General features: G+C 42.4%; 1 protein-coding gene across 7 annotated transcripts in view; it reads right to left on the minus strand.

The window, feature by feature from the left end:
- Window positions 1–1,074: 1,074 nt before the first annotated feature.
- Window positions 1,075–14,930, minus strand: part of pde4dip (phosphodiesterase 4D interacting protein) — a 68,728-nt gene continuing 54,872 nt past the window's right edge. For 4 of the 7 annotated variants that reach the window (XM_029499311.1, XM_029499310.1, XM_029499308.1 and 1 more), the window contains 14 exons: window positions 10,332–10,606; window positions 10,083–10,229; window positions 8,474–8,758; window positions 8,239–8,370; window positions 8,034–8,153; window positions 7,758–7,947; window positions 7,541–7,665; window positions 7,290–7,415; window positions 6,863–6,967; window positions 6,573–6,751; window positions 6,357–6,485; window positions 5,893–6,031; window positions 5,473–5,523; window positions 1,075–3,448 (listed from right to left, as the gene is read on the minus strand). In XM_029499311.1, coding sequence (XP_029355171.1) covers window positions 3,324–3,448; window positions 5,473–5,523; window positions 5,893–6,031; window positions 6,357–6,485; window positions 6,573–6,751; window positions 6,863–6,967; window positions 7,290–7,415; window positions 7,541–7,665; window positions 7,758–7,947; window positions 8,034–8,153; window positions 8,239–8,370; window positions 8,474–8,758; window positions 10,083–10,229; window positions 10,332–10,606 — 2,128 coding nt within the window. In that variant the 3' untranslated portion in view covers window positions 1,075–3,323. Of the gene's footprint in view, window positions 3,452–5,472; window positions 5,524–5,892; window positions 6,032–6,356; window positions 6,486–6,572; window positions 6,752–6,862; window positions 6,968–7,289; window positions 7,416–7,540; window positions 7,666–7,757; window positions 7,948–8,033; window positions 8,154–8,238; window positions 8,371–8,473; window positions 8,759–10,082; window positions 10,230–10,331; window positions 10,607–14,930 lie in introns of those variants that run through there. The other 3 variants (XM_029499307.1, XM_029499309.1, XM_029499312.1) reach the window with 3 other exon arrangements.

Below are 14,930 nucleotides of genomic sequence, written 5' to 3' on the forward strand. Positions count from 1 at the left end.
ATAATCAGCCTGTATTTTGAAATCTTCCTTTTTGTATGATTTTAGCTTTACCTGCTGAACAACTTGGTTGATTTGAGGTTATTAAGATTACTGAGGTTATGTGCTTTGAGTAAGGCATTATGTCAAGGACAGGACGTATGCCATAGAAAAAGATGAGCATGTCTTGTGATTTTTGTAGTGTTGTGCTGCCTCCTGCTGGCACGAATGTGCATTAGCTATTTAACAATAGTGTGACTTTTATCTGTAACATACTGCGGTTAGTAGCTGGGGGAAAATAACAAGCAGTCAAAAATAATGAATTAGTAATATATGAAATATTCATTGACCCCAATACATGTTATTCATAAACAGCACAGAATATGTAATCAGGAGACTACAATAGATTATAGACCATAGATCTAAACCTTTTAATATAAACACAAGTTGCCCTGTTAACATCTGTAGATGGCGGATGAATGCTGGCTGACTTGAGCTTTCATCACTGTTGCACTGTTGTGCAATAAATAAAATATACATTAACTACGCAAAATCACTTTAGCTGTACATATTAATGGATATAATTTATTTTCTTTTCAGTATTTAATATAGGCAATTTGGAGTTTTTATAATTGCTGAGCAAATTTCCCCTATTTTGTACAGTAAAAAGAAACATGTTGAAACATGAATATGTTGCCCCACACCAGTAAGGTTGTGGGTTCGGTTCACTGCCTGGGGCCTTTCTGTGTAGAGTGTGCATGTTCCTGTTCATGCCTGCTTGAGTTTCCTCCAGGTTCTCCGGTTTCCTCCCACCATTCAAAGACATCATGTTTGGGTTTACTGGTGACTCTAAATTGTCCGTAGATCTGATTGTGAGTGTGAGTGGTTGTTGGTCTCTGTCTGTCTCTGTGTCTTGGCCCTGTGATGGACTGGTGACCTGTTCAAGGTGTACTCTGCCCTCACCCAATGTGAGCTGGGATTGGCTCGAGCACCCACCATGCCCCAGAAACAGATAAGTGGTAGAAGATGAATGAATGAATGAATGAAGAATAGTATAAATAAGTCAAATAAAGTTGATTCAAAGAAAGACAGCTTAACAACTCTTCAGTTGCCTTTTATCGAAAAGGTTCTTTTTTCTTCTTAACCCAAATAATTTTAACAAAGAGAACATGCATAAAAATACATCTCTTCTCTCATTGCAACGTAAAACTTGCATCAACATACACACTCCTTTTTGTTTTCTACATACAAAAATTCTAAACTTTGACCTGTTCGGGATTTATGCAAAAGAATATCTTAAAAATTGTGTATGTGTATATATATTTTTCATTATTATAGTTTTTCACCTGATTGTCACTTTGGTTGATCTTATTGCTGATAAATAAATCACTATGGTGCTTTTTGCCTTTTTCATGTTGTATAAAGAATGTTGATTCATATCAAGCCAAAATTGGAAGAGCTATGTAGCTGCTTCCAAGTGATTGTCAAAACACTGAACATGTTCATTGAAAAGTACATTTGTTTAAATCAGTTCTGCTTCAGAGCTAAAACAGATAACATGGCACTTTAATACCCATCAACAAAAAGCAACCACGAAGGCTAGTATTGCACAGGAACCCAAAAATTGCATATTTCAGTAAAAGTAGCGGAGGGCTGTGAAGCCACAGTACATGCACGAAAAAAGGTACATTTTAATAGACAGGGAAATCAAGTTAAACTACCAAGTGAAATAAAGGTTTGATGAACCAAAGTTAATTTGCACAGTGAGCATCAGTGTCCTGCAGAGAGTTTTACTCTTGATATACGTAATTTTAGTATTTTTGAACTGACTCATCTTGTGGGAAGTTATAAGCATAAAAGGTAAAAAAAAATTGCAAAAATGAAAAAAAAAAAAAAAAAAAAAAAAAAAAAACAACAACTAAAGGATAAAATAAGATTTTTTAAAAAATGTGGTCCATTTTTCTACAGTAAAAAAAAAAGATTAAAGAAATGTAATCCTATGGACCATGCCCCTGAAACTCTCTTTCTTTCCATGTATCTCAGATTGTCTGACGGCTCACTGAAGACAGCAGCTTGATGGGTGCAGTCTTTAACATGTGCTTGTTTCTATTAAAGGTCCCATATTGTAAAAAGTGATTTGTGTTTATCTTCTTTGATTCAAAATTTAGGTCAGGGTCTATGTTAATGCAGTGAAAGTATCATAGGTCTCAGCTCACAGAGAAATGCTCATCACCTGTATTCAGAAACTGAGCCTTAAAACTGTCAGGACATTTGCGACTTTATGACGTCACAACATTACAAGTCAGACCTGGAGTGGCTGTCTTTTGATTTACTGATTCATTTGTTGTCACTAAAGCTCCAGAGAGAGGAGATGTAAAGCTACACTGAGATCATTTTTGTTTCTTGCAATCAAAATTCAATCATCTGATGGATATCAACAAGTGTAAAATATGGGATCTTTAACACAGATTTACAAAGTCGCTCCATGTCACGACAGCACTGCAGGTTCATGTTTCAGCAGGAAAACCTGGGTTGGACCCTTTAACAAAATCTTGAGAGCACTGTACTGAGCACTGACTCCATATTAAACTGTAATACTCTGGAGTCTAAGAACAATGAAAAATCCTAAACTGGTGATTTATTTTACAGTAAATACAAGTGAGTATTTTTTATCGGCTGTGTGAACAAACTGTCTGGTAGTTCTACGCCATTTTTTCCTCATATCAGTAGTCGGCCATTTTTATGACGGTATTATACAATTAGGACAAAACAAGAAACATCTACTATACCATCAGAGAGTATGGCTTTGTTTCCACAAGCTCCTCAGACCACATGCAACTATTCTAACACACAAGCTACAAACACAAGCTTCAACAGAAGCTGAGAGGAAGCACTTTACTGTTTGGTTTTGGCTTTTTCAAAGCCTCTTTTTTTCCTGCTGGCATCAGGTGGATTTGTGGATCCCTGCTAGTTTCTCTTTTTAGATAGTTTTTATATCTGAAGTCAAGTAGAGAGTCAATGTCTTATAAAAACACTATACTAAACCCAGCTTATGAAAAATATTTCACTCCCTGGCCCACATGGGACCAAGTCTATGTCAAAGAACACTCTGGCCAGACTTCACAAACTGGGAACATACTGGTTTCAACCCGGTCCTCATATTTTTGGAACTAAAATGAGAAACTCAGTCTGGTCGTACATAAATTTGACATCTCAGACACAACTCAACTGACATGTTTCTCCAGACAATAAGAGAGCCAGCAATCCCAGTACATTCTGCTTGAGCAGGAAATGAAGTAGGTAATGATGATTATGATGATGATGAGGAGGAATTCTGGGCTGGTGCACTACAGGAAGGCTGCCTGTGGGATGAACTGGTGATGAGCAGGTGCACATACAGCAGAGGACGTTGTAGGCGTCACAACACTCCAACCAGGGTAGAAGGTGAACTCACAGGAACCTCCTGTTTTTTCACCTGGAAGAGGAAACATTCAGACTTAAATCTAATTTAATTACGGCACAACAACTTGGCTGGATTTTTATTTGATCAAATTTCAAACAAACGACAAATTTTATCCTTTACATCTTAAACAATCCCTCAAATGAGCTCCGTGTCTCCCTGTCACCAGCACACTCACTCTCTTCCACTGTGTGTTTTGTTAAATCATCCTGCAGAGGGGGAAGATGTGCACTGAGGGGCTAATTTAATCATCTGACACACAATGGCATGACTCAGAGACTCAGTAGACCAATTATTTCTTTTGGGGACAAAAATTGACAAGTTAGTGACACATATCTCAGACCTCGTAAGCTGTGGCCCACTAAGTCACCCAATTCACTCAAAATCTGTTTTTCATTTAGCGGCTTTCATGCACCACACAGCAGCTTCTGCAGTCGGAGTGCGTATGACTATCATAACGGGGAGCAAGTGTTAGTGCACGATATAAACATCTTTAAAGTCCAGCTGATATGTTGTCTCAATTTCAAACAAACAAGGATTGAGTAATTGAGGACCTAAGCTTTGAGAACCTGACCTGCCTGGTGTGGACAAGCTGCTGTGACTAATTCATCCCCATTCTAGCCTTAAAGCTGACACCAACTTGCCCTTCTCAGTGATGATGATGATTATTTGATGACATCATGATGACGCCTGCTTCAAATACGGCTAACAAATCGCAGCCCAACATATCCCAAGATTCACTGCGTGCCAGTGATGCAAAAACAGCGAAGCAAACACCTTCCAAAAACAAGACAATCTCGTTTTTAATTCAGCGTTTAAGTCTTATGACTCCACCTTCATAGACCACGTCCTCCGAAGGATGGGGGACTGGGACACAGCTAGTGTGTCCATGTTTGTAGTTACAGCTTCTCAAGCTCTAAGCTGATCATAAAATTATGAGAATAAGTTTAAATACAGTTAGGTCCATAAATATTTGGACACTGACACAATTATCTGCATTTTGGCTCTGTACACCACCGCCGTGGATTTGAAATGAAACAATGAAGATGTGCTTTAAGTAACACAGATGTGATCTCCTGGAGAGTGTTTTTGGTCCAGCCAACTGTTATGACGGGATTTTTCTTCTGTCTTTTACCACACTTGTTTATCTTGGTCTTCTGGATGCTTTGACATTGATGAGCTCAGCAGTTGATTTGGTCATACCTAATGTCCAACTTTCCGATGGGTTTGTTCTGACTTTTCAGCCAATAATGGCTTGATTCACTGACAGTGACAGCTCTTTGGACATCTTATTGACAGTTTACTTCACCAGATTCCAGATGGAAATACCACACTTGAAATGAATTCTAACCTTTTATCTGCTCATTGTAAACAAAATAACTAGGGAATAGCATATGCCTGGCCATGAAATAGCTGAGCAACTTACACCTTTGGTAGGGGGCACATAGAAAACACATATAAAATGTGTTAGAATTCCTACACTGGTTACTTGATTTGGTATCCTCACAATAAAGCTGAAAATATGCACTTAAATCATGCCTTGATTTTTTTTTTTTCAAATCCATTGTGGTGGAGTAGAGAGCAGAAATGCCAAAAATTGTGCCAATGTCCAAATATTTATGGACCTAACTGTAAATCGTGTTCAATTAGCTGCATGCAGAGATGTTAATATCAGGGTCCAATCACAAAAGCAAACAGTTTCATCTTGTTATGAGAGCACAGCAAAGCCAGGGGCAGCGTACCTTCAACAGACCAGGGGTGGGAGGAAGAGGAAGGAAAAAAGGGTGATGAGGGGGAGGAAAGGGGGGAGGAGAAAGAGGCTTCGGCAAGAGAAGAAATCCTGAGCTCGTTCTCCTAAAGAGACTCAGCAGGTGGAAAAGAGGAATCACAGTGACAGGAGGAAACAAGGAAGTTTGCATTTACTGTTTTTTTCTCTGCTTATTAGAATAAATGAGTACCATCCACATAATTATCATTATATCATCCAACACCTGGATTAAAAGGCTCAGTTGGCTCAGTGAACAGACCTGATCAGCTCACCTGCAAGTTTGTCTTTGCTTTCTTCAAAACATCCCGTGTCCTCGACACTGTAAACAAACAAACAAACATACACACACAAACACAACAAGGTTGGGTTCAGTGTAACTACACAAACATGAGACTCTGGGTTATAAAAGATAAAAAAGACAGTGGAGGAAGGAGGAAAGAAGAGAAAGCTGGAGAGACTATACAGAGGAAGAACTTGCAGGAGAGGGAAACTGCTGCTGCAGCTGATGATGATAAAAGATCATCACCATCACATGTTGGGACTATAAATCCTCCTCATAACTCTGATTATCACACTCCTGGATCAAAGTATCTCCAAGAAAATGGAGACATCATTACTAAGATGCAGCAGAAAGGTGGATTTGATAGATCCATTCTTCTTTAAGCATTGGATGATATCAGTGACTCACATTGGCTGACTATAAAGTGCTCCATGCTATCTTTGGTGCGGTTGGAGCTCTTCACTCTCTCCATGGCATCTTTTAGAGCCTGCTCTTGTTCTGAGAGCCTGAGACGGAGAGACACCACTTCCTCCCTCAGAGACTGGTCCTGCAGAAAGACACACATCAACACACTGTAGGAAAACACCTGCGGCAAAAAGCTGCAGTGGAAATCTAAACTAGTTGGATAGACTAAAAAAGGTATCGTTTATAGTTTCAGGCAGTATGTTGGCATAGTGGATAAACAAACAACAAAAAATTGGTGGCTTCAGTTCTCTGGCCTGGGTCCTTTCTGTGTGGAGTTTGCACATTTTCAGCCATGGAATATCACCAGTGCAGTACTTATTGCAGTATGAAGTGATGAAAATTAGCACTGACTTCACGGGGGTGAACAATGTGAAAGAGGTTCACAGGATTTTGAAAATGCGGCTGACCTGTGTGCTTTCCTCAGAGTTTGGCAGAGCCGCCCTCCAGAACATCTGCAGCAGAGAGTCAGCTTCCCTCAGAATCTGTTGCAGGGTTTTAGTGTCAGACAGCAGTGTTCTGACTGAAGAGTCTGCAGGCTGCAATAGAAAAACACTTTCACAAAATGTCTCCACGAACATAGAAAGTCAGGACCTCAAACTGTATTTGGTTTCTGTGCCTCTCACCTGGTGAAGGCTTAATGCCTGTGGGGCTGAGAAAATCATGGAACGCAGGGCAGCCTCCATCTTGGAGAGTAGAGCAATGCCCTCCAGGATCTGCTGCTGCAGAGCATTGAAGTTGTCAACGTCGCCCACAGCATGGCAGCCATTACAGCTGGCGAAAGATCGGGCCTGCATTGAGGCAGCTGGGATGAAAGTGAGGAATTTTCGATTAGGATTAAAAATGGGTAGGATTCAAAGCTAAGGGGCTGGAAAACAAAGATGACAGAAAGCATGTGTCACATAAAAGTTCTCACCGTCAACAGCAACTCCAGTATCCTGTGCATATTTGTGCATTGAGTGCAGAGGAGAGGAAGGACTGACTAGTTCAGTGTCTCTCACAGGTGGAGATGGGACATTGTCTGTGGACAAAAATTTGCATCATTGCTTCTTCATAAGGTGTCATTTCAGTTCCAAAAGTGTTTAGCTTTTTTTTTTTTTTAAAGGTCCATAAAGAATAAGAGTTTAAAGGCTGTGCATTGTCCATATGGTGTAAAGGTAGATGTACAGGTTCATTTAAACTTTCAGAATTAGGTATTTATCTGAAATCTGCAAAATTTTCATTGGGTCACTGGGCTAAGAGGTAGCCAAACAGGAGGGACTCAGTGTGCTCTCTGATTTGTGCACTGAAGTCAACACACAAAGCTCCATTTTGTTTTCAAAAACAGTAGCAGAGTAACTGACCATTGAAGAGCAGCCTCTTGGTTCCCAGTGGTCCATTCAACTTCTGCTCCAGCTGAATGTGCAGCTCTCTGGGGTCAAAGGTCACAGGGTTGTGTCCTGGTTGGACACTGTCATTGACCTGACCTGCTGACAAACACAAAGAGCAATCAGCATATATGATACGTGAACCACAAAATTTGAATTTAATTTTAATGTCAATTAAAAGATGATTTCATTTAATGGCTCAATGTGTCATTGGACTCTCCTATTACCTGTGTGTGTTGTGGCAGTGGCCCTGCCCACTCTGTTGTTAACCTGCAGCTCCACCTGCAAAGAGTGCACTAGACTGAAGCTCTCACAAAGCTGCTGCTGAAGGACGCTCACCTCTTGTTGGAGTCTGTCAACAGAAAATCACATATTTCCTTCAGTCTTACTGTCAACATGATTTTTATTTGTAGACACTTCAAATTACAGACTTATCTGACACACCTGTTGATGGTTTCCTGGCTCCTCTGCCGGTCCTGTTTCAGTTCTGCAATCTCCTGGTTGCAAGTGTCAGCCCTGGCCTGTAACTTCCTGCTTTGCTCCGACCACCTCTCCACCTCTAGCTCTGCCTCCTTCAAGCGGGCCCGCTCCAGGAGCGCTGCCTCCCTCAGCTGATCCGCCTTCTTGCTGCTTTCTGCAGGTACTCCAACCAAAGACCATTAATGAGTTTTTTTTATCCTCAGACAGAGTTTTGTGTTTATCTCAGACATCAGACTGTACCTCTGGTGGCCTGCATCAACTGGTTCTGCAGACTGATGTTCTCCTCCTTCAAGAGTCTGATCTCACTGGAGAGCTGACTGACTGATTCCAGACCCTGGATGTAAATGTTAGTAGGAGCACCTGGAGAGGCAAAGGGCTGATTTTAATGTGTATCCTTAAATAAAGAAGCTGGGACCAGTTCAGGGTTCACAGACTCCAGGGTTACCTTTTTCGGTGGCGGTCCGGTTCAGTCTGTCCTCAAGCTGCTGTCGGAGCCGGTCATTGGTCTGGATGGACTCCTCCAGCCTCTGCCTCAGACTCCGGACCTCTCTCAGATGCTCTTTCATTAGGTCTGACCCTGCAGACAGATACAAAGAAGTAAAAGACCGCGTCACTGGATCGCAGTCATCTTGTGGGCCAAATTACCATTTTCTGGCTGTGCCATTAAACTTCATGTCTACCTGTGTGGCTGGCACCAGACTGGTACCCTGATGACCCAGACGACAGTTCAGCTCCGGCTCTTGCTGGTTGGGTTCCGTAGGCCATATCCCACAATGCACTGCTTTCCAGCAGGCTGGCTCCAGCTTTCATGGCTAAGCTTGCGTCCAGACTGCTGTTGCTGGCAGCGCTGCCAAAGGAAGAGGGCTGGTATCCGTGAAAGGAGAGAGGCAGGAAGGCAGAAGAGTCCGACTGCTGTTGGGGAAAAGGGAAACCCTGAGGAGGTTTGAACAGGGGGGTGGAAAATCCTGTGAAGGAGAAGGACGTAAATTAGGAGTTAAAAAAAACACTGATGAATTAATGGATAAACTCGCTCACAACTTCAAAAAATTTAAGTGTGTTAGAGGGAAACACTGAATAAGGGATGAAATCCTTTGACAGAGCAAACGGGTTTGTTCATCAGTCAAAAGAAATGTGTCTGGTTCCTAAGAGCTCCATCCCTCATCAGTGTTTTAAGATCCCATCAAATCCTTCTCCAGCTGGGGGCTTGGGGACATTAGGCATCAATTTAAGTCACTTAATGAGAGAGAAAGTACAGAGCGACAATGATAAAGTTAGAGAGAGGAGGGAAAGCTTGTTCAAGCCAGTCGACTCTGACTTAATTTCACACTTGCATTGTGCACAAACATGCAGTAGAATTAACATCAGTGATCCTCAAACTGATAGTGAGGTGCCAGAGAAAACCTTTCTATCACTTCTAGAGGGGAAATAGCCATATGATATGAAGTCCAAGGCCCAGGGACTGCCATCTGCACTGTGCTCATTCCTTTTCATTTCACAAGCATTATCATATTTGCCGCCAAAATTCCTGTTCAGAGGTCACCTGATGCTATTACAGGTCAGCACTTTAAAACTCATGATCCACTGGAGAAAATAAAAATGTTGAATGTGTAACCACATAGAGGCCACACAAAATAAACATTTTTAATCTTTTAAATAGCATCTCTGGTTTTATAATTAGAAACCAATTATATATATCCAGCCTGCAGGCCACACCCCAAAGGCTGGACACCCCTGAATATCTCTACAGACTACACAGGACTGGATGTGGTGAAGTCTAATGATTGTTTTATTTTGTTCCGTTGTCTGTTCACTGTCACTGAGCTTCAAACAAATAAGTTAGTTTCACACACAAAAAACTGCAGACAGAGTCAGGCCGACGCACGCTCACTCTCTCCAAGTTGCCGCTGTAACATCTGCAGCTCCTGATGCACATCAGCCATGGAGAAGCCCACCCCCCTGCTGCCTTGGCAACGTGTTCGCAGGGCAGTGGGTGGGGGGCAGACAGGCAGAGGTGCATTTTGGGTAGAGAAGGAGGGGGAAGCAGGGTTGAGGGGAACAGAGGTGAAGACTGATGGTGGAGCTGTGGGACGAAGAGGATGGAAAGATTGGAGGAATAAAACGAAGAGATGGGAAGACAGTTGAAAAGACATAAATGAAAAGTGGCACAGTTGAGAAAAGAGGATCAGGAAGGCCTGGAGCTGGACCTGGACCAGGCTAGATCAGCTGCAGGGGATATAATGCAGCAGAAAGCATAATGAATGAATGAAGTCTGACTGTTGAGCTTCTTACCTGTGTGATGCATGTCTGCAGGTTTGTGGGCCAAACTAGGGTATTGCATGCTGGGACAGCTGAGGCAGGACTGTGGGCTGTGGGGTGATGTGATGGAAGGGGTAACAGACTGACGGTGTGACATGGAGCTACTGTGGGAGTGGCAATCTGTGAATTAAAAAGAGAGTTGGCTGTCACCACAGGACATGATGATGCAACCTGTAGAGGAGGGGGAGGGGGTGAGGGTGGTGGCGGGGGCGGGGGCGTTACCTGTGCCAGCTCTGACAGGAGTCTGCGTGTCCTCCTGAGCAAGCTCACTTGCGACATCCATGTCGGAGCAAAGCTCAAGGTCCTCATTTGTAGATCCATGTTCATCGGACACATAGGAGATGCGATCTGATTGGTCGGTGGTCTCAGAGAAGGCGTGGCTGCTGCAGGGGGTGTCAGAACGATGAGAGTTGTGATGATTATGATGTTGATGCTGGTTTATTTTGGCACGGAGAGACTCGATGACTTTATCCTTCTGCTGCAGCTCCTTACTGAGCCTGTAGACACACGCACGCACACACAAAATTTAGAAGCCATTTAACACTTTATTAACTTTTCATCAAGTCAAAAAAGATTCAGGAACGTATTTATCTTTTCAAAAAGATTATAAATAAAGTTAAGAAACATTTAAAAAAAAGGGTGCTGTCAGACCTTATTCTAAACACGTCAAACATCTAAGATGTACCTGAAGTTAATTTTTGCATTTGGTGAATTCTTTTGCATCCCATCATGAACAACATAAAAATGTATTTCCAAAAACTGGTTGAAATAAATAAAGAAATAAGGGATATCTTTCAGGAGTGTCAACTGCCTTGTGACTCCATGGATCAAGAGCATTAATGAATGATGATGTACCAAGTGTGTGAGTCACCTGTATGCTTATCTGGACTTGTTTGTATCAGCTTTGCTGATTGCATCATGTTGGAAAAGCCTCTTAGTGACTTAGGCTATCAGTCAAAAGTTTCTCCAGTATTCTCTGGTAGCTTATTGACCCCATTTAATAAAATTTAAGCAGAGAATAAATAAATATTGGAGGTTTTAAGAAGTCCTCTTTTCCTACTTTCACTTTCAATTTTGAAGCTTTTGTTTACATCAACTGCTGAAGAAGAGGGGGAAGTTCACCATCTAACCAGCAGTACACACACAAGATGAGGCTTCATATTGCATGTCTATCGCTGAACCAAGAGAACAACACACTTACACTATCATGATAAGACTATAGGACATACACACACAGGGAGGGACAACAGGACAAAGAACACACATACATAATGACAACGGTTGAGTGTGCAGCGGGTCACCTACAGCTGATGTAATTAACAGTGACGTGTTGGTGTACAGATGCTTAGGCGAAGGTCACTCATCTATATCAATGACGCGCTCACATGCACACATGCACACATGCTGTAAGACACACATTTACTGGTCCACATACACATGATGATTTCAACAATAAAATCAATCTACAGGACTCCTACTTTTGTTCAAATCAAATTTACAGAAACATTCTCCTTTCAATCCAGTAAAGAACGTCATCACATGTCTGGGTGTTAAAGGTTCATATCTTAACTTCTTCTGTGTTTTATCTAAGAGATTAAAGAAAAATATTTCAGATTGGAAGTAAAATGCAAACATGGAAACCAAATCCTGCTACCATTGAATGGTGGATGCAGGATGGCGGGGCTGGGGGGCGGTGACTGATTTGTTGTGACATCTGAAAGTTCCAGAAGTTCTGATGAGTTGTTTTAAGTTTGAATTTCTGAATACAGACTCTGAGCATTTTTGGACCTTTAATGTCCACCTTTAGACCGTATGGACCTTTAACGTCTACCTTTAGACCGTATGGACCTTTAACGTCCACCTTTAGACCGTATGGACCTTTAACGTCTACCTTTAGACCGTATGGACCTTTAACGTCTACCTTTAGACCGTATGGACCTTTAACGTCCACCTTTAGACCGTATGGACCTTTAACGTCCACCTTTAGACTCTATAGACCGTTGACGTCTAGCTTTAGATGTCATTGTCACTGAGTTTGTTGTGCTGATCATGATCAGCTGCTCCCACCTAGCTCTGCACCTACTGAAGGCCAAAGAAAAATCTAAGTGAAATCTAAATATTTATATTTAACTTAAACAAAAACTAAATTTGAAATAAGTTTTTCACGGTCTTGAAATGTTGTTGCAACTGGGGATGCTGACACCAAAACCCGAGCTCAAGTATCTGAGTGAAGCCCAATGTGTAATGTGTAAAATTCGTTTCCCATATCTGTTTGTGCAAAACAATATAGATCTCCCTGAATCTCCTTGAAATATCGCCAGTTCGCCACAGACCTGAGCATTTGACTGAAACTGGCCGGTGGTCGAAATGGGGGAGGTTGATCTTACTTGTCGAGTTGTGTGAGCAGAGCTCGCCTTTCCCGGTCCGTGTGCTTTCTCAGCAGCAGCAGCTCTCTCTCCTGAGCCTTCCACTCCCACAGAGAGAAGGAGAACAGAGAGTCTCTGTATAAAGGACTGCTCTTCGACAGCATGGCCTTCCACAGAGGCGCCATCTCCCACCTTCAGTCTACCAGTTTTCCCTCCTCTTGGCCAGCGGCACACTGTCTGGCTACTGACTGGCCATGTCTCCTGTCCCCGCCGCCTTCCTCCTCCTCCTCAGCCTCCCAAGCCTATCAAAACTTTCTCAGTCACGGTTTTTCTTGATGTCTCCAGAGAAAACCGATGAGGCTTGTTAGCTTATTGGCTGAGTTTGACCCCTGAGTGTGTGTGGCAGCAGGTACAGCTGATGGCCACAGCGTGAGCAAGGGATGAAGGGATGACTGAACGTGTGGGCGATCAGGTGAAAAGCAGAGTAAATCCTGATTAGGTTTAGGCTTCCCGCAGAGATGGATTTTGGCGGCTCCCTTACAGAAAGATACACTGTGATCCAGAGAGTGTATGGGCTGGGACTAACAGGTGGTCACCCTGCTGGACACCACCTCACATTCAAAAGTCGTTAAAATTGCAAATGCAACATGGAGCCAGGACGTGATTATTTTTTAAACAATCTCACAGCAGATTTAAAGGATTTGTGTGCCTGTTTGCATCCAAATGTTTTAGATCCTTCACAAAGTGCCAGCTCAAATCAATAAAAGCTGATTTAAAAACACAGTTTTTGGATTTCACCCCCACCAACACATCATGAGATTAAGGGCAAGTTTAACACACAAAAAAAGAGGCTAGAACGGAGAATTAACAACAGCTACAGATTTGTGATGAACAAAAAACGACTCAAAAACCAGAGGAAAGATGGAGCTGCAGTCTGGATTTGTCTCTGCTAAATGTTCTGTTGTTGCTCATCCCAAAATTAGTCTTTTTTTGAGTAAAGGCACCCTGAATGGAAACTTGAAAGTGGAGTCTCTTAATACCGTTTTGAACACAAGCTCTCATCCCACCAGCAGCGGCAACCCTGGGAGAGAATGGTCGTGATGGAGGAGAAACACGGAGAGACAGACGGGCAATAAAGGGATGCGCGGATTAATGGCCTTCCGGATCCCGAGGGTTTGCGTGTTCATGCTCCACCGGCCATCGGAGAAAGAGAGAAACAGAAGCTGGATGAATGAGTATCCACAAAGCGGCACTTCCTCTCTTCACTGCTTCTGTTATGGCTTTTCACATGTACTCTTCCTCACTGATGACAGAGCGAGTCCATCAAACATGCTCATATCTTCAAGAGGAGATGAAAATGTAGAAATGTGTCCAAAGCTGAGAGAAGAAGCTTCTGAATGATGCTACCAAGAAGGGAACTTTCGTTGCGGTTTCGGCTTGAGTAAAATCCAACAGCTAATAAAGCTAGATGCTGGAAAAGTCAATTCAAAGCTACGCAGTCCTCTGTGCAAAAGTGAGGGAACAAATCCAGGTGGATGGTGAGTAAACCTTACGTAAGCCAGAGCAGAGCGCTGCTGGATGTTTAGCAGCATGTGCTGCTCCTCAGCAGTGAAGCAAACTGAGCGAGTGCTCTTGGTCGAGCTTCATCACCCGGCTGCCTCCCCTCATGTTCTCCCTCTCTCTGCTGCCCTCTCTGGTTAGCTGTTCCTGACCTATTTCTTTCTCCATTCGAGGTCTTAATAACTTAACCTGATTAGAAGCCATGTCAACATGGCCTGAGACCAACGCAAACCAGCCAAAGCCTCAGCAGCATTACATCATCAGCAGAATCACATTCACAACGTCAGTATGCATACACACACACACACACACACTCACCTCTGATGTGTGTATATATTTCTACTTTGTGGATGGAATTATTTAGTGGTATTTGTTTTATATTTTATTGTTCTTAAATGTTATTTATGATCCCTTTGGTCACTTTAAAGTTGTCAAAGTCAACAGTGTTTAGTTAAGATGTAATTAAAGAGACAGTGTCTTCACTCCAGGTGTAAATAAAGGTTGCATCAATCGATTAATATATCATTATATGTCATTTAAATCAGCGTTCAGACTGCAGATAACCACAGCAACATTGATGTTTCACACTTCAACCAATGTGCCACTCGTAAAGCGAAACAACTACAGTATGTGTCAAATGGACAATAAAAATGCATTTCCTCAAACAGCCACTCAAGGCTGCTAATTCCCATTCATTCCTTCTTCTACCACTTATGCACTTTTTGGGTCACAGGGCTGCTGGAGCCAATCCCAGCTCACTCTGGGTGAGGGCGGGGTCACCCTGGACAGGTCACCAGTCCATCACAGGGCCAACACACAGAGACAGACCAACAACCACTCACACTCACACTCAAACCTACGGACAATTTAGAGTCACAAGTTAACCCAAACATGA

Source organism: Echeneis naucrates, chromosome 4 (assembly GCF_900963305.1).
Source record: "Echeneis naucrates chromosome 4, fEcheNa1.1, whole genome shotgun sequence".
Taxonomy (NCBI): Eukaryota; Metazoa; Chordata; class Actinopteri; order Carangiformes; family Echeneidae; genus Echeneis; species Echeneis naucrates.